This window comes from Ascaphus truei, chromosome 1 (assembly GCF_040206685.1).
Source record: "Ascaphus truei isolate aAscTru1 chromosome 1, aAscTru1.hap1, whole genome shotgun sequence".
Classification (NCBI taxonomy): Eukaryota; Metazoa; Chordata; class Amphibia; order Anura; family Ascaphidae; genus Ascaphus; species Ascaphus truei.
The window spans coordinates 99226171-99250134 of record NC_134483.1 but is presented as its reverse complement, the minus strand read 5'-3'; the positions used below and the strand labels follow the sequence as shown (position 1 = coordinate 99250134).

The window sequence follows — 23964 nt, the reverse complement described above, 5'->3', positions numbered from 1 at the left end:
CCCATCTGTTCTACTGAACTTAATGTCTCTCCTCTCTCTTTGCACTGGAAAGATGTGCCTGATGTTTTCATCATCCCTCTGTCTCCTCTTCTTGCTGTCTCTCTCTCTGTCTCCTCACCCTACCATGCTGCCTCTCTTCCCCTCCCTCCTCCATCATGCCCTGCTCCTCTGCACTCTTTCACCCACTCTTTGCACTCCCTGCCTTACTTTGTCAGCTCCTCTCTGTGCACACTTCACTCCCTTCTCTCCTACTCATCTGATCTGTCTCCACCTCTCCTGGCTGTGAACACTGTCATTAAAATCCCCTCCCTCCAGTGTCTCCAGAGTGAGTGAGAAGCCGCTGAGTCTATTAGAGAGGGGAATGTATGTATACTGTATCTTTATTTATATAGCACAGGCAGTGTACTCAGCGCTTTACATAGATAAGACAGAACAGGGAATTATAATAATAAAATACGTACAGCAAAGTAAAACAATAGAAAAATAAATACCTGCCGAAGTGCAGAGTCCAGTTCTTCTATTCTTCACCTCCAATTCAACTGTAATTTGAACTCCACAGACACTTCATATGTAACACTTAAGATGTTACACAGCCAATGTGAAGTCCCTGGGTGAGTGACATATAGATATTTGTCACTTGATTAATGTAATGAGAAAATCTAGTGTAATGATTTGGTTTAGATGGGTAATGTCGTCTTTTTTATTATAAATGCTGGCCAGCTGAGCATCCCCCAGGCTGATGTAAAATTAACGTCATAAGCAAAAACATTAAACCTAACATGATTAAAATAGATTTTGAATTTTTTCGGGCGCTCTGCTCGCCAAGAACCTCCGTACTAGAGTGCATGTATGAACATAGGAAGGACACCCATCCCAGACCTACAACTGGGACCTACCAAAATAAAACATATAGGGAAATAACAACTAAGACCAACAAGGGTGGGAAAAATGAATGGGAGCGGAAAGCTGTCTGCCAGGGTATTAGTCTGTTTGTAATGTTTTGTTTAAACAGGAAGGTTTTTAATTTCTTTCTGAATGGAAGTAAAGCTTCATGATTTCTTATAGCAGCAGGGAGCTTAATCCCTAGTTTTGAGGCAGTTCTTCCAGATGTATTGCCCTTAAACCAAGGCTCAATCAGTTGAGGGGTGATGAAAGATCGTAGGGTCCAATTGAGGGTGTTACTGATTAGGTGGTTCTGAAGGTGAGGGGGTCTAGTCCATGGAGAGCATTAAATGTAAGAGTCAAGATCTTAAAATTAACGCTTTGCTTCACCGGGAGCCAGTGCAGATCTTGTAATACTGGCGAGATGTGGTCTCGCCTTGTCTGCTATAAAATGGGCAGTGGCATTTGCACCAACTGCAGGGCTTTAATATTATGTTTTTGGAGACATCAGTAGAGAATTTGAAAAATCCAGTCTTGAGAGGACCACTGCTACTACCTGTAGAAAATCCTTAATATGTCTCAGCTGATGGATGTGAAGTAACAGTTTTTAACAATAGCTGCAATATGAGGCTGACCAATTATGTTTTTGTCAATAATAGCTTCTCATGTTCTCTTTCCTTGGGATGGTGGAGTTATTGATTTTTAGATAGTTGAAGGTGTTACTCATACAGTAGCATCTGTTAGTGATTTAGGGCCTATTAGGAGCAGCTCTGATTTAGAAGCATTAAGTTGTAGCCAATTCACTGCCATCAAATTAGAGATGTCATAAGTCAATTATTCACCCCATTCACTGTGATGATAAGATTATTGAAGATGTCTAACATAAAATGAATATAATCCGCATACTGATGGAATTTTTTTTTTTTTTCAACAAATCATGTCCCCTAGGGGTTTCACATACTGTATATATTGAATTAAACCAGGGAGATGACAAATCTCTCAGGGACGCAACACATCAGTGTGATTGTGTTTGAAGAATTGTCATTGAGGGTGGTTTTCTGACTTCAGTCATGAAGAAAGAACTTGACCTCAACCCAACATCCAATTTAAGTATAATCAATAAAAGTGTTTCAATTGGGCCAAAAGCTTCGCTTGGATCGAGAAGCATCAGAGCAGCGGTGCTCTCTTTGTCAACAGTGTTGAGCAGGAACACCTATTAGTGTCATATCTATTGTAATTTTTTTTAAATCCAGATTGATGGGAGTCCAACAGATTAAATTGTGTTGGGTAGTTTACTAACTGTTTTAGGGCTAATTGTTCAATAATTTTAGCTAAAAATGGAATATGAGAAACTTTAATAGTTACATTAATTGTTCTTTTAGTCAGATTGGTAAAAAGCCTGAAGACAATGAGAGGTTTGCCATTTCGAGAATGAAAAGGGCAAGATCTAACACTACATCCTTTATTAGCCAGGTCGGACAACGGTCCCGTGGACAGCTAGATGGTTCGATCCCTCTTATTGTGATAAGGAGCTCGTCCATAGTGATAAATTGGAAGGTGCTCCACCTACTTTTAGGCAGTTCGATTGTTGAAATATCAGATTTGTGAGCTGACAATTGTGTGGCTGAAATTTGATTCAGAATTTGAGACTTGGAGGAGAACGCCAGCTGAAAAGTATGTGGTGGAATTTCTACAGGACTTGAGGTTTTTTTAAACAGGTTAGCTGAAGCAAAAAGTCAATGACTTTGAATAGTTTCTACAAATTGTTACTGGCATCTTTAATCTGCGGGGTCAGATAATATTTTTTGGCCTCTTTAACCACTTTGAAATAATTGTTCCTTATAAGTCTAAGATCCGTAAGGTTGAGGAGCATTTATCCTTAACCCATCACTTTTCTGCCGAACACAGGGTAGATCTCTGGATTCTTAATGCTTGAAAAAACCAAGGTTTGCCTTTATATTTGTGGCATAGCAATTTTTTGGAACAATAATATCAAGAGCAGCAGCAGAAGCTGGCAAGTGCAGGATAAATTCCATGAAAATATGATCAGACCAATCCAGGCTATGGACTTCTGAGTATATGTTATATTGGAGGTAAATACTTGGGCAAGAGTGTGAATGGCAAGGTGGTAATGAACCAGGAGTTGCAAATCAAACTGTCTATACTTAAGTGCTTCTAGAAGTATTGTGATCCAGAGTGGAGTCTGTTTTCTCTAAACAGAAATTCTCTAGCATTAATGATGTTATTGTGTAAGGATATACCATATACACCACAAAATTGATTTCTGACATTTTAGTGTTGATCTATTTTGCGCAGAGGAAGATGATGTGAGATGTATCATACTGTGGAAAATCAGGAACATGTTTAAAAAGACTGCTTTCCAAGAGTGAGGGACAATTCCAATTTATAGCTACACCCTTTCCCCCCAAAACTTACCATATTCTTTCTGCATATTGTTTACAAATGCATTCATTTCAAGGGGATATGAATCCCTTGAATTCCAATCCTCTTTGCAAAACTGGATTAAAAGACTGCACCAAATTTAAATAAAAAATCCGATTTATACTACAGGAACTACATTTTTGATAAATTTACACCTGAGATACTTTGATACATAGACTTTGTATATAAGATTCTAAGGTCTTCGGGGCAAGTACTCCTTTTGCTAGGTAATACTGAAGCTCTTGTTTACCACTACAGTATGTCTCATTTTCCTTTGTCACATGTTATATGGCTGTAATTGGCTATATATATGGATGGCTCTACACAAATAAAGATGTACATACGTAGCCCCCTTAAAACTGTTTTTTTTTTATTTAGGTATCCGTAAAACATTTAGAAAAAGACACTTAGTATGTACTAAGTAACATTTTGCAGAAATTGAGTGTGTTAGTATGCTATGTATTACTGATTCCTTCACTTTTAAAGGACTAATTAATACAGATATATCTATTGCATAATCCGTTAGCATATTAATAAATGTAATTACCATTGGACATGTATTTGGATTTTCAACACGTTAGTCTATCAATCCTCAACTTTAATTAAATTAATGTGTGTACAATTGTGTTTAAAATGTCAATGGAAAACTTTACTTCAAGCTAGAAGCAGGGACAATTGCCTACTATCATTCGTTAAAAGGATATTCGAGGTCACTGCTAATTTAATTGTTAGTGCCCTTTCTCAATATAATTAGCATATTATGTTAAGTTTAGTTGAGGATTACTTTCATGAAATCACTGAAACAAAACTATAATAATTATGTAAACGTATGACTGCTTTATTATTGTGAAAATATCAAAAGCTACTGTAGGAATGTACACTGTATGGGAATACAGCTCTGCTAACTCCATGTCTTTTTCAGTTCTAAATGTATGTAGCCCCTTTACCTATGCCTAAAGGAAACCGCAGGTGACTACGCATGCTACTAATACCTGTACGCTCACAGGAGGCCTAAGCCTCCACTTATGGGAGCCTGGGGTGAGCTCTCTCTCTTAGTGCAGCGCCTCCACCTATGAGGGATACCAGAATTGGCAGGATGACTCCTTATAGGAACCAGTCTACTCAATAATAAACAGTATCACACCAGGTAATATATAACTTGTATTTACTAACACCACATATAACAATACTATAATATAGTGCAATAACAATACTCAACACTCAGTGTGGTTTTCCCCCAAAGTACTGAGGGTGCCATGGGCACCTATACCCCGGTGTCCACACAAGCAGTCCCACCCAAATGTGAGGTAGCGCTACTCCCCTTATGATGTGATGGTGCACAATGGTACCTACCTGGTCTCAGGCCAGACCAGGAAATATTGATGGTAGGGTGATGCTGTATTAGGAGCAGTGGGGCCTGCAACAACTCCCCTCACCTTATCCAGAGAGCGTTGCAAAACAGCCTGCCACGCGGACGTCCGTCCACCGGCACTGTAGTGCACGGTAGTGCAGCTGCAAATCTAATGGGATATCTAGGGCCTTCCCTAGGGCCTTCCCTACAACAGTCCACTCTTTGGAGGGATTGGGGCCTAACTGGGGCCTTTGGGCAGAGTTCTGGCCTAGTCCAGGGGCTTACTGGCTCCCTGGATGCGTCCGTCCTCTCTGCTGGCTCCTATAAGACTGCTGCGTGTTTCCTGACCCATGAAGGATATCAGGAGTCTCTCCAATGGCCGCTTGCTCCTGATTAAAGCGGCCCATGTGACACACCCAAGGCTTCTGGGAAATGTAGACCTGAGGGATAACCGTGTATGAGCTCCAGGTGGCCAAGTTGTGTTCTAATAGTGGCAAATTAATATATATATAGATGGAGCAAATATCGGATATGAACAGAGTATCCTGTGCAGCTATATGTAGATAAGGAGATATTGGAGACCAGGAGGGGACCTCAGTGGGGACAACATAAGCTGTTATATAAAAGCCAAAAAATCCCCACGCCCCAGTTGACCCGGTGTGGAGCAACTTTTACTCACTATTAACCACCGTCCTGCATCTCCTTCTGGGAAATGTAGTCCCGAATGCCAAGATGGCTGCCACCACACTTCCCGATCGCGTGGAGCTCTGCCAGCGAAACAGCTGATCAGTCCCCTGCACTGGAGGCAAGGTAGGGGACCCTGCTACACATATTTTCTGTAGCTATGCAAAGTAGAGCTCACATATTCAAATAATACTACATTTATTTAAACATGATAATCCGATGTTTCGGTTGAATAATAACAGCTTTTGCAAAGCATACCAGAAAATGTATTTATGTCCAAAAACTCGCCCTTCACCACTGAATGACTCTCTGCATCCAGCAGCTGTGGGTCACTGCGTCAGAGTGCTGACATCCTAACCCATGTCTCTGTGATTTATCGGTGTTTTCAGACCAGCTCCCTAGAGTTACAATATGGTAAAAAAAAATTAAAAAAAAATAATTGACCAATAATTATGAACTCAAATTAATCATAGCATGAAAAAAAGTTTAGGTAAAGATCAGCTTACACTAATAACCTATTATAATGCTACATTAGGGATGATGAACCAATGCAAAGTCCCTTGAGGAGTACTGTAAAGAACAAAAGAAAATACAAATAAGTGGCTTATTGCCAGCATATACATGCATCTATATTAATATTAAAATACATATAAAGGAAATTAAATACACACTTTAGTACTGTATTAAGGACACAGTAAATACTCCATACATTGTCGTTCTGAGCAGCAGCAATTGATGACAGATGGTACTGCAAAAAAACAGTCATTCATCTACTATCCAAAAGCAACCATGTTGTAGGTTGTCATTTACCCTGCATCTGTACAGTGTATTTTGAAGATTCCCAAGGGACCGCTGCAGTGAGTTGTGGAGCTTTGGGCACCTGTCATAGTTTGTAAACTATTACAGTATGTGCTGAAGTCCTTTCAACTTCCTTCCATTTTTGTAGCTTCAGATATATTTAGAACGAGGTGAGCTGACACAAAAGAAAGGGGTTTTACCACATTTTATCTCCGTTTGGGTGTACTTGGTCCAGAATCCATAATCTTGATTTCAAGGCAAGGAAGGGATCATGGAGGGAGAACTTCCTCCTCACCCCCTCATCAGCCTCAATTAAGATTACTCCTCTACAGCTAATGGTTCCTTATTCCTCCAGGACTGACATAAAATAAATATCTATGCATGCTTATGCTTATGGTTATGGCTTATTCAAAAGTCAAATTGTGGGGATACATGCAAGTTTCATAATGCCATAGGTAACAGAATTTGCCTTAAATACTTCTTCCCAGTTTTAGGGAAGCATACAGTAAGCTGTATCCTCCTTCTTCCAATCTCATCCCCTTCTACAGGGAATGGCAATTGTTTGTATTTACACGTAGTTGTAAGGAAGACAAAAGTTTGGTGGGGAATAGTAATGGGATAAAAAAGTGCAGATGTCCTGCAGTTCACTTTTTCAATATTTTCACTTCATTTTTAAGCAATGTGCATGTTAGCGAAGATCTAGATGAAAAAAAATGTGGGCAATTTTGCAGCTAAAGTTTTAGACTTTTGCTAAATATATATATATATATATATATAAAGAATATCACTTGTGACCACATTCACGTGTCTTAGACAGGTCTGCAACCCTGCCTTTCAACCATTATCACCTAGCATACAATACTCCCACTGCAGCAAGGAATTCTGGGAAATTACATGCAAATGAGAACACAATGTGTCACCTTTTGCCTGGACTATCCATTCATATACAGTATATCATATAAAACATTACTTCGGAGCACATTCGCATGTCATATATAAACACGCAGACACACACACACACACACACAGACATATTTGTGTGTGTGTGTGTATATATATATATATATATATATATATATATATATATATATATATATATATATATATACACAGTTGTATGAAAAAGAAAGTACACCCTTTTTGAATTCTATGGTTTTACATATCAGGACATAATAACAATCATCTGTTCCTTAGCAGGTCTAAAAATTAGGTAAATACAACCTCAGATGAACAACAACACATGACATATTACACTGTGTCATGATATATTTAACAAAAATAAAACCAAAATGGAGAAGCTATGTGTGAAAAACTAAGTACACCCTTACTGCTTCCATAGGAATTAAGATGCTAAGTAGCAGACAGGTGCTGCTAATCAAATGACCTTGATTAATTGATTATCAGCAAGTGTGACCACCTCTATAAAAGCCGAAGTTTTAGCAATTTGCTTGTCTGGAGCATTCAGGTGTGTGTTAACACAATGCCAAGGAGGAAATACATCAGCAATGATCTTAGAGAAGCAATTGTTGCTGCCCATCAAGCTGGGAAGGGTTATAAGGCCATTTCCAAACAATTTAATGTCTATCATTTTACAGTGAGAAAGATTATTCAAAAGTGGAAAACATTCAAAACAAATGCCAATCCTCCCAGGAGTGTACGTCCCAGCAAATTCACCCCAAGGTCAGACCGTGCAATGCTCAGAGAAATTGCAAAAAACCCAAGAGTTACATTTCAGACTCTACAGGTCTTAGTTAGCATGTTAAATGTTAAAGTTCATGACAGTACAATTAGAAAAAGACTGAGCAAGTATGGGTTGTTTGGAAGGGTTGCCAGGAGAAAGCCTCTTCTCTCTAAAAAGAACATGGCAGCACGGCTTAGGTTTGCAAAGTTGCATCTGAACAAACCACAAGACTTCTGGAGCAATGTCCTTTGGACAGGCGAGATCAAAGTGGAGATGTTTGGCCATAACTCACAGCGCCACGTTTGGTGAAAACCAAACACAGCATATCAGCGCACACACCTCATACCAACTGTCAAGCACGATGGTGTGGGGGAGGGGAGTCAAATGTGAGGCCATCTGTCCGACAGCTAAAGCAGGGCCGAAATTGGGTCATGCAAAAGGACAATGATCCCAAGCACACCAGCAAATCTACAACAGTATGGCTGAAAAAGAAAAGAATGAAGGTGTTGCAATGGCCCAGTCAAAGTCCAGACCTCAACCCGATTGAAATGCTGTGGCTGGACCTTAAGTGCATAAACAAATGCCCACAAAACTCAATGAACTGAAGCAATATTGTATGAATCTGCTCTTCTGCTGTGGCAAAAGATGTTGTGAACGGTGGCTGATATTGATCCCACCGATGAAGTGAGGAAATCCGCTACCCCTACTGAGATAATCCCTGTCTGGAACAAAACTGACTCAGCGCTAGTTGTCAGAGGACTGCACAAAGATTGACACTGGGAGTTATCAGAAGGAAAAGTGCTCATGACAGATCGTGCAGAGGAGCGGAGTCATACCAACATGATTGGGGCATGAGTATATATCTCATAATACGCCTGATTACATCTATGTTTGTGAGTTTTTAATCGTGATTGTTTGAAAACATAACATTTTTATTAGTGATAGTGTGCTAGGATCGAGTGCTTTTTCTTTTTTCTATGTGGATTTGTTAAGGGAGGTCGTTGTACCCATAAAGAAGGCTGCCGAAATCCTGATATGTGCATTAAGACTAAACAATTGTGACCATAATTCCAGTGGACATTATTTTGTATGGTTTTCAATCTTGGATTTTTTTATATTTTTATCTTTTCCACAACAGTTTTATTTTTATATCATTTTTGATTCACAATAATATTATTTGTATTTTGCTATCAGCTACACAGTACTATATATGGTTTTTACATAGGTTTTTTGCTTTGTCAGTTAGAGTGCTTAATTTTTAATTAGATTACAATTTACAATTGCATTGAGCTCCCATAAGGGTGTCAGGGTTCTGCTCGCCACAAACCAGGGTCGGACCGCGAGGCTGAGGTGGGGTTCTTACAGATTCCTTACAGTACCCCCCCCCCCTTCACGCGAGACCTCCGGGCGAACATGAGCACTCATAGAGTTGGAGGACCGGGAATTGTTGCTGAACCGTCTAGGATTGGGGTTAGAGTCGTGCTCCCGAGACTCGTGGTTAGTCCTTAGTGTACCCCCACCCCCCGGTGAGAACTGTGGCCAGACAGGACCATCCATGGGCCTTGGGGACATTGAGTTGTTCCTAAAATTCTTTAGGTAGAAAGGGCATCCGTAAACGAGCAGTTCTTTGGTGAGTACAGTTCTAGGATATGAGATTGATGGAAGAAACATCCTTGGTACATGGCTCGCCTCGCAAACTGTCTTGGAAATCCAGGGCTGTGAAGAACCAGAGAGTTCCAGAGCAGAAACGGCAGAAGAACCCCCACTGAAAGCCCAGTCTTTAATAAAGGAACCTGAATCTAGGATCAGCGGCCCTGATAGTTGATCGAATACACCAGGAGGAACTTTGTAATTTGCGAGGAATTTTTCCTCTAGAAGGCTCCCAGGTAATGGTTAGTAAGGGTATAGGCTGGTTGGAAGCATCTCCCGGTATTGGTATGGAAGGTGACAAGGCAAGCAGTAAACCAGGCATAGGGACCGAAATCTCGGGATACGTACAGAGTATTTCCAACTGAGAGGAAATAACAGGGGCAACCGAAAATTCCGAGGGACAAAACCATGGTTTAGCAGGAGCAGAGAAGCAAACAACAGTAGAGCACTTCAATACTGGTAAATCTTCATTGGGAGATAGTATTGTCAGTGAATCAGGAATAGTCCTTGGGATTTTCAAATCAGTAGCTTGAGAAAAAGGCAGAGCCAGGGTAGTGGTGGGAGGGAAGCTAACATCAGAAGCTGAAGTCTGTACCTCAGTGACAGGGACCTGAGAATCAACCAGCAGCAAGTATGAACTATGAAAACTCTTAATGACAGGCACCTTAGGAGTACAAGAAGTCCTCTCTAAAACTGCAATGGCCCTAACCACAGGGGTACCTAACCTGACAAAAACATGAATAGGTGTGTTTTCTAGTGCAAAATCTCTGATCACAGGACTCCTAACCGATAGTGAGGGTGTCTGGGTTTGATTAGAGAAAAAATCAGATGTAAAGATAAGTGAATTAGAAACAATTACTGAGGTTCTAGATTTGCTGGACATATGAGAAAAAATACCCTTTAAAACAGGAGCTTTAATTTCCTCCCAGAGTAACCCCATGTTTGCTGGGGCATATTTAGACACAGTACTGAGGGACTGGGTTTCAGCAAAGGCAGGACAGCTAAAAAGCTCAGATATAAACCCCAGGACTTGTAATATATGCATGGTGTCCTCAGACAGTACTAAGGGAGTGACCACAGATATGCTGATCCCTGGAGAATTAGCCTGGAGAGAGAAATCAGGGGGACCCCCAGACAGGATACTCATTGTAGAAAGAGCTTCAGAATCAGAAGGAGAATCATTACCTCTCAGAGTCTCAAAACTAGTAAGACACAATTCAGCGAAAAGGGAAACAGTGTGCAAGCTTTTTACTAATTTATATGAAAAAGCGTCACTTTTGGGAGAAAACCGTGCGTCAGCAAACATTCCTGGGAACACAATATGAACCCCAGGAGGAACATACAGACTACTGTATGCCTTTAACCCTAATCTTAAAGAGGAGGAGAACTCAGACAGTACACGGGGGTTAATCATAACTGTACTGGTCTCTGAAGTAGGTATTTGGTAAGGAATGTCTGGGAAACCAGAAATTACTGCAGACTCCATAATGTGGGAACTGTGCGCTGAAGCAGGGATCACCGCTATGTGGGCGACAGGCTGGTTCAGTGAAATACCCGGGAGAAGGAACTCTGCGACCAAGCTTAGGGAAAAACCTGACTCATGAATACATTTATCAGGAACCAGAACTTTAGCCGAAGTCTCCGGAGACGAAACTGCGGAAACTTGATCTGAAGCAGGGGATTTATAGCAAAGAATATCTAAGGACTCCGTACGGTTATGGGAATCCCTCAATGCAACCTCTGCTGTCTGACTTGTGGACTCATTCTCTGAGGCTAAAACGAAGGCATTAACTTGGAGGCAGCAAGAATTTACAGGGGTTAATGCAGACAATGGCTGAGAGTAAAACATAGGTAATCTTCTCTCTGTATTAGGAGAGACCAGGAATCTCTCCTCTGGAGTTAGGGGCGTGACCATGACTGACAGAGAACAGGGATTTACCAAAGGAAACTCAGAGAGCTGCCCCACAGGGGTTAATACAGAAATGACCCTGGGAACAGAACTTAGGGATTCTTTCTCTGAAGAGGAAAGCACACAGGACTGCCTAGCAGAGGTTAAAGCTGGAAAACCCTCAAGACCTAAAGAGAGAGATTCAGAGCTAGAAATAGGGGAACTAAGGGACTTATTCTCTGATACTAGAACCTTAGTGTTAGTTAGTGAAACATATGTGTTCTCCAGGGGAACCTCACAGGACTGATCGGCAGGTGTTAACGTAGACATATCATTGGTGTCAGGGAACCCGGGCATACAATCAGAGCTAGGGACTCTGGCAGTTACTACGTTAGGAGATATTGCTAATGGGTTCGTTTGGTCATCTCCCGAAGCGGGAGATACGTCCCCCGGTTTAGCGACAGGACTGGCAGCAGAGAAAAACCGCCAGTGGACGGCGTTAGCAGCCAGGGGGCGATCCTGTTTTAACAAGCAATCATCCAATACCGCGGAAAGTACATGCAGCGTCTCGTGAACGAAAGCCACCATGACGGAAGGGTCCGGGAGTACTAAAGGAATGTCCAAAGATAAAGCCAGGGCATTGAGTGTATTACAGGCGTTGACCAGTTCCACAGGGCTCACCTCATCCCCAGCAAAAGGGGAATCAGGGGAGAAAGCACTGTTTGCAATGGCCAAAACACTGGCCAGATACTGTTTTACGTCTCTGAGGCAGCAAGCCTTACCAACCAGATCATTACGGTATTTCTTTTGCAAGGGAGTTAAGCCCTCCGACATAAACGGATCTTCCATCAGGGGTATTATATCGCACAAAAAATAATCATTCTGAAACTGGGACTGGTCTACAGACCGGGACAGGTTTTCAAGAAAAAACTTACCAACCCACACCTCAGCGGGGTCCGAGTTTGTGAGGCCGAGCATACTGTCAGGGTTCTGCTCACCACAAACCAGGGTCGGACCGCGAGGCTGAGGTGGGGTTGTAAAAGCACCGACCTGAGACCGCGCAGGCTGATCCGGATTGCGCAGTTCGTTGTCATATATCGCAGGATCATGATAGGAGAAGACAGCGTCGTCGTTGTACAAGCCAGGGTCAGGACAGGAGACATCAGGATAAACATTGTTCAGGCAAGAGTTCGGCAACAGGTAGTCAGGAGAGCCCCGCTTCAGCTTAGGAGCGCGGGGTTGGCCTCTGCGCGAGCGACGACCATGGCCCATGGTACTGGTCAGAGGAGATGGTAGGCAGACCAGAGTAGCACACCGCTTTGCTGCACGGGTGCACCAGTGCAACAGCGCAAGAGTCCTGAGCGGCTGGGGAATCCTCTGTAACAGTGCAGGAACCAGGACACGGCCTCTCTAGATTAGGGAAAGAGTAGGCCCCTGGAACCAGGAAGCTGTAGATACACAGGGAAACCTCCGCTTCAGTGCAGGAAACCAGGAGGCTGAAGGACGCAGGGACGAAACCTCTGCTTCAGCACAGGAGAACAGGAAGCTGAAGGACGCAGGACGGAACCTCCGCTTCAGCACAGGAGAACAAGCGGGAGCTTGAAGGAAGCTGAAGGACGCAGGGCGGAACCTCCGTATCAGCATAGGAGAACAAGCGGCTTGAAGGAAGCTGAAGGATGCAGGGCGGAACCTGGTATCAGCATAGGAGAACAAGCGGCTTGAAGGAAGCTGAACGACGCAGGGCGGAACCTGGTATCAGCATAGGAGAACAAGCGAGAGCTTGTGGCAAAACAGTAGTGACATCCAGTTAGGACTATGTTCGGCAAGGAGCCTTATGGGAAAGCAATACTTAAAGGCCAGCGGGCCAATCCCCGGCGGGGGTGTGAAGGTACTGCTCCAATGAGTGAATGCAAGTATAGGTTGCAGTGATATGCTGCACAGCTGCAGTAGATACCAGAGGGAGTGTGTATTGCTTTGGTGAGTGAATCCAGGCTGCAGCAAACATCAGGATAGCTGTTCCAGAACTGCACCGGTCTGCAAGGTAAGGCAACCAGTAAACCGCGGAGCGGATTCCTTACAAAGGGGCCATAGAACTACAGGTATATATCTAGGGGGAAGGGGGGGATCAATAGACAGCACTCTGACTGAGATAAATGTATGGGGTTGCAGGGTGCACAGAACAAAAGGGGACCCTTATTCCCCTCTATAGTACTAACACATCTACAGGCATACCCCGCTTTAAGTACACTCACTTTAAGTACACTCGCGAGTAAGTACATATCGCCCAATAGGCAAACGGCAGCTCACGCATGCACCTGTCATCACGTCCTGAACAGCTATACCGGCTCCCTACCTGTACCAAAGCTGTGCACAAGCAGGGAGACTATAGAGCCTGTTACAAATGCGTTATTTACATCAGTTATGCACGTATATAACGATTGCAGTGCAGTACATGCATCGATAAGTGGGGAAAGGTAGTGCTTCACTTTAAGTACATTTTCGCTTTACATACATGCTCCGGTCCCATTGCGTATGTTAATGCAGGGTATGCTTGTATGTAAGTACCAGCACTCACTGTCTTATAGCTAAATGATCTACTGAATACAAATGTCATGAAGATAAATAGATTTAATGACACTATAAAGTTTATAGTATAAACAAACCGGAATTAAATCAACTGTGTTTGCAAAAAAACAAGTGTCACAATGGGAATGTCTCAAAGTGAGGGGTAAGGGAAAAAACATGAAACATAAGGAAAAAACACAAAAAAGGAGAACAGAAAGTATGCTAGGGGGCGACGTTTTGAGGGACTACCTCTTCATCTGGTCCATTCCCCCTGGTCCAAAAGGGTCCCAGAGGTACTTCCCTATGTCTTCCTTCCCCTATCACAGGTCAAATCAGACACCCCAGAAAACTGCTAGCAATCATAAAGTATAGGCTGAACACAGCTTGCAAAAGGGCAACAGGAGTCCACAATAGTCAATGCAAATAGTCAATGAAAACAGCAATCAAACCCTCTGTTGCTCTGCTCCTCGTGCTCTGTGGAGTGCTGGGGAATGAAGTTGCTGTCTCAGCTGTTATAAGTAGTTGACCGGGCTGCCGCTCCACAGTGTACTGTAGTTGACGTCACACAACGGAACCTCTCATCATGCAGGCTAGAAGCTGCCAACGTGGCACTTCCTTGCTGCGCGTGCGTCATCTGTCCTCCTCCTCTGCTCGTGAGGAGCGTCCCTGCGCATGCGCGAGTGGTCCCGATCTGCCTGCCTCTGACCCCAGTTGTCAATGCAGACAAGCAGTGATACAGGAAAACGTAGAGGTAGCACTCCTGGTGGTCATAATAGCAGCTCAATACTGAAGTGCTGGAAGCTCTTGTAGTCACTTGTAAGAAGAGAAAAAAAGGGGTGGAAAGCACAGCCAAATTAATACTGATCCACTCCTCTCTACTCCACTCACCACAATGGTTCTCCTCCATGGTCACCGTTGAGGCACCAGAGCTAGGGATAACATTGTGTGTCTCCAAACCCTATAGCCGGTAGTGAGGGATTTACCGTTGCAACGTTCCCTTGAGCCTCCTGGGTCTCACTACCGGCTATAGAGTTTGGAGACCCAGGATGTTAGCCCTAGCTCAGGTGCCTCAATGCGTGGAAGAATATAAAATATGCAAGATTTAATTTATTCTATGCAGTACAATTATCCTTTTAACATAGCCAATCTTTTGACCAGAGAAACATTCTAGTTGTAGTGTGTAGATTTGAGAAACATCTTTGATAAGATACAACCTGGAATATCTACACACAAAAAAAATATATTTACATAAATTGTACTTCAAGGATCAGTGTTGGAAGACAAGTCATTTTTTATATACTGTATTTGACCATAATTCCTTTGTCATGAAATATATTGTGTAATTTCATCTACAGAAACAGTCGTGCAAAGATCTTGCATACTGTAAATTTGCGAACTATGCAAAATTTTCCATTTTCAAAAACGTGAATTCCTCAGAATTTGCAAGCAATTCACTGAACAAGAATTCAAAGTACTCATTGACATTCCTACTCAAACCCTCCTTTATACAACACATGGAGAAGTATCTGTGAACACACCTGAGATACCTGGGAAATAACCCAAGTTGAATATGCTCATTATAGTCTTATGATTTGAATTACTATATTTCCAAGTTATCTCAGATGTGTTCACCGTTATCTCTCCACGTGTTGTGTAAAGGAGTATATGAGTAGGTATATAAGTTGATACGTAACTATCTCGCTCTCCTCTCCTCCTACAAAAGCCTCATTGCAGGGTCTGGTTTGGAGTTAACATATTAAGCAAAATTGAAATGCTTAGCAAATCACTTTACGAACTGAGCTGCAATCTGTTGGCAAAGCAGTGAATTGGTGGTGGAAATATGATTTCTGAGAAATGTTTAGCTGTATAAAGTTTGGCAAAACATTTTGCCAGGAATCAAATTTAGAGAAAAAGTTACATTTGTGACATTTCAGATAGTTGCACACATCTCTATTTAGAAACAATTCATTTTAAATTATTGGCTCTCTTTTAAAATTATGTTTTTTCAACTTGGTACAGGCACACAGGTATTTGCATGAATTATTAAAAAAAAAATCAATGTTGCAAACTATGGATTGGTGATGTTGAAGAATAATGCATATTATTTCTAATATTGGTGAAAATAAAACAGATGTATTCAGTTCTGTACATTTACCTTCTTTGTACATAAATCAATATATGTTTGTCAGTTTAACATGTCCCTATATTTTATGATTTGGATCTGACAATTTTTCTTCATGTAAGGGTTAATAACACATGAAACCATAAATGGTATTATCCATCAATAACTACTTTTTTTTACTTGACATTCATTGGAATTAATCAATAACCAATTAATCAAGAAAAGCAAAATTAAGCTGTTACACTTTGAAATGTTTTTTCATCAAAACATTTTAGTTTTTTTAAACACTACACTACTCTCCCCCCCTTTAAGACTAACCTTAAAACTCACCTCTTAAATTAAGTTTTTCATTAGCCTGGACCAGTGGTTTCCAACCTTCTTTTGGTTGGGTTAAGCAACCCTATGTGAAATTCTGAGGAACCACAACCCTCTCTAACAGCTGAGATTAGATACATTGTAAATTCTTCTGTATTTGGTACAATGTTAAAATTAACTGAAAATTACTGGTAACCCTTTAAGGATGCCTTGGGAACCCAAGGGTTCCTAGAAACCCTGGTTGAAAACACTGTCCTAGACTCATGGCTACTGCCACACACCCCCAGTCACTCCTACCAATGACTGCCATCTACTGCACTTATTCCCTCACCTGCTGTCTCTGTAAATTTCCCATCATATCACTTAGGCCTGGGACATGGTGAGATGAAGAGTCCCTGCATGAGCGTCAGCGAGCGCTCTTGTGTGCCGGGTGGGAGGCGGGCCTGGAGGCGGGCTGGGGGGCGGGGCTAGGGCGCCACGTCACGGCACCAACGCCACGGACTGCCATTGGCTTCTGGCAGTCACGTGACCGGCCCTGCGCTTCCATGAGCGGCAAAATTTAAACTTGCCTGTCTCCTGCATTTCCACACTCCTCCGCACGCCTGCGGAAGCTTCGTCTGAAGCCGCGCTGATAGGGATAATGTTTCCCCTCAGCGCGGCTCAGCACGCCTCAGCACAGTCTTTTTGACCATGTCCGAGGCCTTAGATTGTAAACTCTCCAGGGCAGGGATTTCTTTTCCTATTGACTGATCTTATTTGTTGCACTTATTGTACATTAATTCCATGCACTGTATTGTCTCTTTTGTACAGTGCAAAATATAGCTGTGGGTACTATATAAATAAAGATATACATTCAAACAGTACATTGACACATTTACTTTTTCTTTTCTAGTCCATGTTTTCCATGATGGGTTCATATGTATTTCAAATGAAAAGTAGGTATATACATACAGAAATGTTATCCAATAAAAATCTAAATAGTTTTGCCAATGTCTTAGTGTACAGTAGAGCGTAGTGCTTTTAAAAGGTGTGCAATTGCAAATAGAAAATTATTTTATAATTTTAAAGCATTACACCTCAACTGTTTATTAGCATACATTTGTGTTACTAGTGTTAAAACATGCTCAAATCATCTCTAAAATGTGGAGCAGAAAGTGGATTAAATGTTCCCATAATATGTCGGAAATCCAGTATCTTGATTTAAGCCATTGTTGTAAGAGTACAGAAATTGAATATAGTTTCATTCCCATTTCCTTCTCCTGTGTATTTTTTTACATTTCTTTGTTAAGGATGACAGTAATTACCCTGCTTGGAAAAAGTGTTGTCCCACAGGAGTTATTGCATTGATGTCTGATATGGTCAATCTGCGGTGATTCATCCTGGTTTCTCTAACATAGTCATATTGGTTAATTTTCTTAATTTAAAAAACACAGCACTTTGCTTGGGTTCCAGGTGAATGATCCTTGTGCTGTATATTGATCTTCTTGTGGTGATGGTGTTCTCTTAACATACACAATGCATGTTTTGCATTTCTTTTTATTGCAATGCAGTATTCACCTAATTTCTGGTATTCTGATTAGTTGCAATCTCTTTTCAATACTGTAAATATGTTGGAGAGGTTGGGAGGCTATTTTAGGTGGTTGGTGATGCATTGTAGGTTCTGATACCTTTTAGCGGACCAATGTAAGGATTCTTAGGTTTAATCTAAGGATTTAAATAAGGTTTACAGAAAGAGGTAAAGATAAACTTTGCAGGGAGTCAAGAGGAGTGCAAAGTGCCCATGTTCAATAAAGGCCTTAAAAAGTGAGTTACGGTATTTGTCTTTTGTGTTGATATTTGAGTCGATTATGTGGAGTCTGTGGGTCTGTCTGAAAATGACAGATTTTTTTGTGTGGCTTGGATGGAAGCTGGTTTTATGCAAATATCTGCGGCTGCCTGTGGGTTTTATGTAGATGGCTGTTTCAATGTAACCAATTTATTTTATGGTGATTGCAGTGTCTACATGTCTAATAAATTAACTATACTAGTGGAATATTTCAAGGTCTGGTTTTGTTTATTCTTGTCCTTTTTTGTTGTTGAATATCCTCCTCTGTTATTATTCCACCTTTTCACGCCATCAAAATATTTATTTGTACCCCTCCACATTCTCTTTTTTCTCTACCACCTTTTCTGTCTCTTGACCCTTTCTTAGTGTTAACGTGCTTGCTGATTCTCAGATTGACTAAACAGTGAATATGTTAATTAATATTTATGCAACAATTTAAAAAAAAAATGTTGTCACCATTATTAGAACCTGTGGCGTTCTCCCACGGGTGAAATAGCATGATAGCCCGGCCACCCTTTCTCGTGTGCGGCTGATTCAAAACAAGTGCATGCCATTGGTGGCAATAATGTTATATACAGTAGGTACATAATAGATGAGGTTGAAAAAAGACATGTGTCCATCAAGTTCAACCTATGTTCAATTGCGAAATCAAATACTTATCCTATATTTTTATTTACGATATTTTGAAGGCAAAAAGAAAAAATGGCAGTGAAACATTATCCAATGATGTCTCATGAAGGGAAACAAATGAATTCCTTCCTGACTCCAATAATGGCAATCCGATTTCTCCCTGGATCAACTTAATTCCCATATTTATTTATTTTGTATATACTTTTCCTTTGTCCACTTTTATTTTTTTAAGATATATATTGTATCTGCTACCACAGTCTCCATGGGTAATACATTCCAAATTGTAATTGCCCGTACTGAAAGAACCCTTTCCTTTGCTGCTGGTGAAATCGCATTTCTTCAAACCTTAAGGGATGTAATTTATACTGCCCTTGTGATGAATAGTTCTTTTGAAAGCTCCTTGTATTGACCCCAAATATATTTGTATATAATAATCATATTCCCTCTTAGATGCATATTTTCGAATGTAAACAAATCTAATTTAGCTAACCTATCCTCATAAGTTAGATTTTCCATCACCTTTATTAATGTAGTGGCCCTTCTCTGCACCTTTATCAATTATCCGTAATGTATTTTTTTATTGAGTGGTGTCCCAAACTGTACTCAATATTCAAGATGTGGTTATAAAAATGCTTTAGAGAGTTGCATAATTATGCTTACTTCCCTTCCATCCATTCCCTGTTTAATGGAAGATAAGATTGTATTGCCTTTGCAGCTACTGTCTGACATTGGGCATTATGGCTAAGCCTGCTTTCTACAAGCACTCCTAAATCCTTCTCCTTCAAGGATTCTCCTCATTTATCCCCATTTAATTTGTAAGTCGCCTGTTTATTCTTGTTTCCCAAATGCATAACCTTACATTTATCTGTATTAAACCTCATCTGCCATTTAACTGCCCAAGTTTCCATTCTATCCAAGTTCTTCTGGAGAGAAATGGCATCCTGCTTGGATTTTTCTACCTTATACAATTGTGTGTCATCAGCAAAGATGGAGTCTCTGCTCTCTATATCAACCTCAAGGTAATTAATAAACCATTAAAAAAGCGCTGGTCCCGGTACCGATCCTTGAGGCACTGTATTCCAATTAGAAGTTGAACCCAACCTGAAAAGGTTCCATTTATGACAACTCTCTGTTGTCTATCCTTCACCCAGTTTTCAATCCAGGTGCAAATACTTTTACCGAGACCAGTTTCATTGATTTTGTTCACTAACCTTGTGTGGTTTGCTCCCACAGGTGAAATAGCATGAAAGCCCCGCCACCCCTTCTCGGGTGCAGCTGATTCAAAATGGTGGCTGCTTTTTCTGCTTGCCTTTTATGTCCCACTGCAGCACAGCACGGATTGCAATAATGTTTATTATATCTGTACAATACGCAGTTGTAGTATGTGGCAGTAAGTGCTGCTAAGGCATCAATAAATATTATAATTATACAGTTTAACAATTATATGGATCTGTTTATCAACATTGTAAGTGTAGCCTGTTCTCCACCCCCCCACTCCCTTGTCCCTTAGGCTGAGTCCCTGCTAGCGCTGAGCGGGCGGCGCTTGCCGCGGTTACTTTTATATATAGATATATGTAAGTCCTCGCTCACGCTCACCCGCACTCGGCGCTTATGTAAACAAAAAAAACTAACTTTCCAGCGCGCTCAATGACCCCCCATGCACGCGCGTAAATGCAGACCCCCATGCACGCGCGTAAATGCCAGGACACCTGGCGCTCATGCTTGGAGTGCTCTCCAAGCATGAGCGCGCTCAGGGCCAGCGGTGACTCAGCCTTGCCTTGCCTTGTGGTGCAGCTGTGTCTGGCAGCGGAGACTGGGGGTGAGTGCTGGCGGCAGGTGGGGGAAGTTGCTGGAGCAATGCGGCAGATGGAGAAGCGACCGGGTCGCCGGAGGTCTGCGGCGGCACCCTTCGCATCTTGCTGTTAGCCGCGCATGCGCAGGTGGTATCTGAGTTGCAGCGGCCATTACAGGACATTGCACAGGAGCCCATTAGTGTGGCAGCCATTAGAGGTAATAGACTCCTCAAGGGACTACAACTCCCAGCAGCCTCAGGGGCTGCGATCAGATGGGTGTGAACAGTAAATAGGGCTGCCAGCATCACGGCCAGCTAGGGGTTAGGTTTGGTGCGAATCTAAGAGCCACGTCAGTTGGTGCTGGACACAGAAGGGTGAGGGTCTTTTCAGGGTGCCAGTGGCCCCTGAACTAGGCCAGAGACTCCCTTTATATGCCCCAGCTAGGCCCCGACTCACATTACGTTATAGCTGCTGCAGGGAAGGCCCATAGTCAGGGACACTTTCCTCACTAGCTGTCTATAGGGAGATTACCATACAGCACTGTGTCAGGGACGCAGCCAACACTGTCCAGAGCTTTGCAGCCTGTGATTTGGGACCAGACAACCACCGCGAGATACAGAGACTCTCTTCACAGTGGGACACTCCAGCGGGAGTCCCCCCCATGTAGATGCGGACGCCATCACTAACGGCTGGGACCAGATGAGCTCCTTTCATCAGTTGGTGGTGCTGAAGCACCTGGCAGGTATCACATCCCAACAAGTGCACCAACGATAACACACCTACTTTGGGCAGCGCTGTCACACACACTTGGGGTTTGAGTGATAATTGTGGGCTGGACACTGGGACACTGGTGCCCCTGCACCCAAGTACTGTGGAGATATTCCATGGGTCTATGTACATACAGGATATGTATGGTGTGGTTGTATTACATTCTCTGTCTTATAAGTACGTGTCCAGTAAATATTGTTGTACCATACTCTGGTGTGTATTACTGGGTATATTGTCTAGGGAGGGGCTATCCCACTTTGTGAGGATCTTTCTCAGGTGGAGGCTCTGTTAGCATACACGTTACATACACCCCAGGCTCCCTGCAGCGGAGGATCAGGCCTCCTGTGAGCCATCAGATAAAGCACTGCACATAGTTACCCTAGACACGGGGGAGAGGGGGCTGCATAAGATTATTCTTATGAACCGAAAAGAAGCACATACCAAAAGTCACTTTTTTAATCTATGTAATCAAAGACCTGTAATTGTGTACCTTCCTACACCAATTTCAGTGTATTCTATTTTTACAATTTGTGAAGGACTGGATGTTTGTGATTTTCATGGGCAATGAGATCAATAACATTTCTTAAAATAAACCTGCTAGATAGTACCTGCTTAAGACTTACATTTTATAATTTAATTCATACTTCAATATATAATTCATGGTTAAATACATATTTGAAAGTCTTAACCGGTTGCTAGAAGAGCAAATGCAACCCAACGTGCCTTGTTCCTTATGAGTATTTCCAAATCTGGGTTTTGTTTGTTTATCTAAAAGGTGCTTGATTCTTGCATAATTCTGTTTTTCCACTGTTTTCTTATGTTTGCTGTTAATCCAAAATATACTTTTACTGTGTGCGTTATAATTTCGTGTTTATAGATTTCCATTTAGACTGTTATGTTTTTTTTAATGGAACAAGACTACTTAAAAAAAATGCAAGCTCATGCAGAGGTAGAGGTTTTCTGCGAATCAATACTTTTTAAATTTGTGTAAAAGCTTACAGTAGCTCTTTGTGCAAGAATAGTTGACTTAACTTTTAAAATGTGTTGCAACTGAAATGTTTAGATTTGTTTTTAGCAATATGCTAATATAGATCAATTTGTTGATTAAGATTACTGTGTACATTACATAATTGTTTTGTACATTTCATTATTTTATTTTGTCAGGATGTTCTGGTCCTCTTGGAATGGAAGGAGGAATAATATCAAACCAACAAATAACAGCATCCTCAACTCATCGAGCACTTTTTGGATTACAGAAATGGTACCCATATTTTGCTCGATTAAATAAAAAAGGTCTTGTTAATGCGTGGACTTCTGCTGAAAATGACCGATGGCCATGGATTCAGGTAACACATTACATTTCCTTATATTACGATTTTTGAATTCCTCCTGAAAATAACATTTCTACAATATGATGTAATACTGGCCATTACTACTGACTATGAACTCGCAGAGGCCATCTGACAGATAGCATAACCTCTATTAAATAATGTAGATGTAAGAATCCTGTTATTGTGAAAAACAAATGATGACATTTGCTCCATTGCTTAGTCTGCTTATGTAGCCCAAAATAAAACATCTCTGCATTAACATTTCCAGTTCTTATGGGAAAGGATCGACAATAAATGATGAAAATATAGAGGATTCAGAAGTTGTTTTCTCTAAAGAACAAAAAATGAGAACTGAAACAAATGAGTCTGAGATGACATGCAAAAGATAATTAAGTAGATTATTGAAAGAGCAGTACCATAAATTAACATGCACGAAATGAGATGCATCACATAACTAGCATAAAAATAAGACCGAGGAAGCAAACTTAAAGGTCAAGATGAAGACTGTGAAGGGTAAAGTAAATGATATTCATTATGCTTATGGGGTTGGAAAAAAAAAATCAGTCTGTACTACACGATTTATTTTTCCTGGCGCTTGATCATTTGTTAGGAATCTGCAGTTCACATGATATTTCCTTGGGATAAGCATGCAAAAAAATGGATATTGAGCTAATACTGGGGAGACAGTCAAGGAAAACACTCATTACGAGTCCACTGGCTCAAATTTGCTTGGCACTAGTTTTGCAAGGGTTTTCTGATGGTTACTTAAAACTCTTTCTGGCACTTAGTGGGACTTGGTCTCATGTGTATGTACAGATGTACCAAACGTTACTGTTTTTATTGCTGCGAGCACAACAGTCATGGCCCGGAAGGATTAATGCTGCGATGATCGCATTCAGAAGCATGGACCCAACTGCAGTGCGATCGCGGCAGACGCTGTTCCCACCGCCACTGACTTTTGCTTTTCCGTCCGCTGGGATTGGGACAGTAAGCCTTGCTACATCTCTATGATATATGCAAGTACACAATTCAAAATGTATGCTATGAAATTGTTATATCCAAACCATCCTTTATTATAAATGGTAATATATTTGGGACAGAGACAGAAACTATTTTGATTAATGAATGTTGTATGCAGTCTGCGGCTAACATATTCACAGCTCAGTTAAATCTCTTGATATTAACATACAGGTGTAGCCAACGTTATTGCCACACATGGTACACTGCAGCAGTACATAC

At 41.5% G+C, this 23964-nt stretch overlaps 1 protein-coding gene across 9 annotated transcripts in view; it reads left to right on the top strand.

Annotated features, from left to right (window-relative positions):
• The window catches only part of EDIL3 (EGF like repeats and discoidin domains 3), a 647511-nt gene that overhangs the window by 470331 nt on the left and 153216 nt on the right, over window positions 1–23964 (top strand). For all 9 annotated transcript variants that reach the window (XM_075592658.1, XM_075592685.1, XM_075592675.1 and 6 more), the window contains one exon: window positions 22559–22740. In XM_075592658.1, the coding sequence (XP_075448773.1) occupies window positions 22559–22740 (182 nt within the window). The remainder of the gene's footprint in view (window positions 1–22558; window positions 22741–23964) is intronic.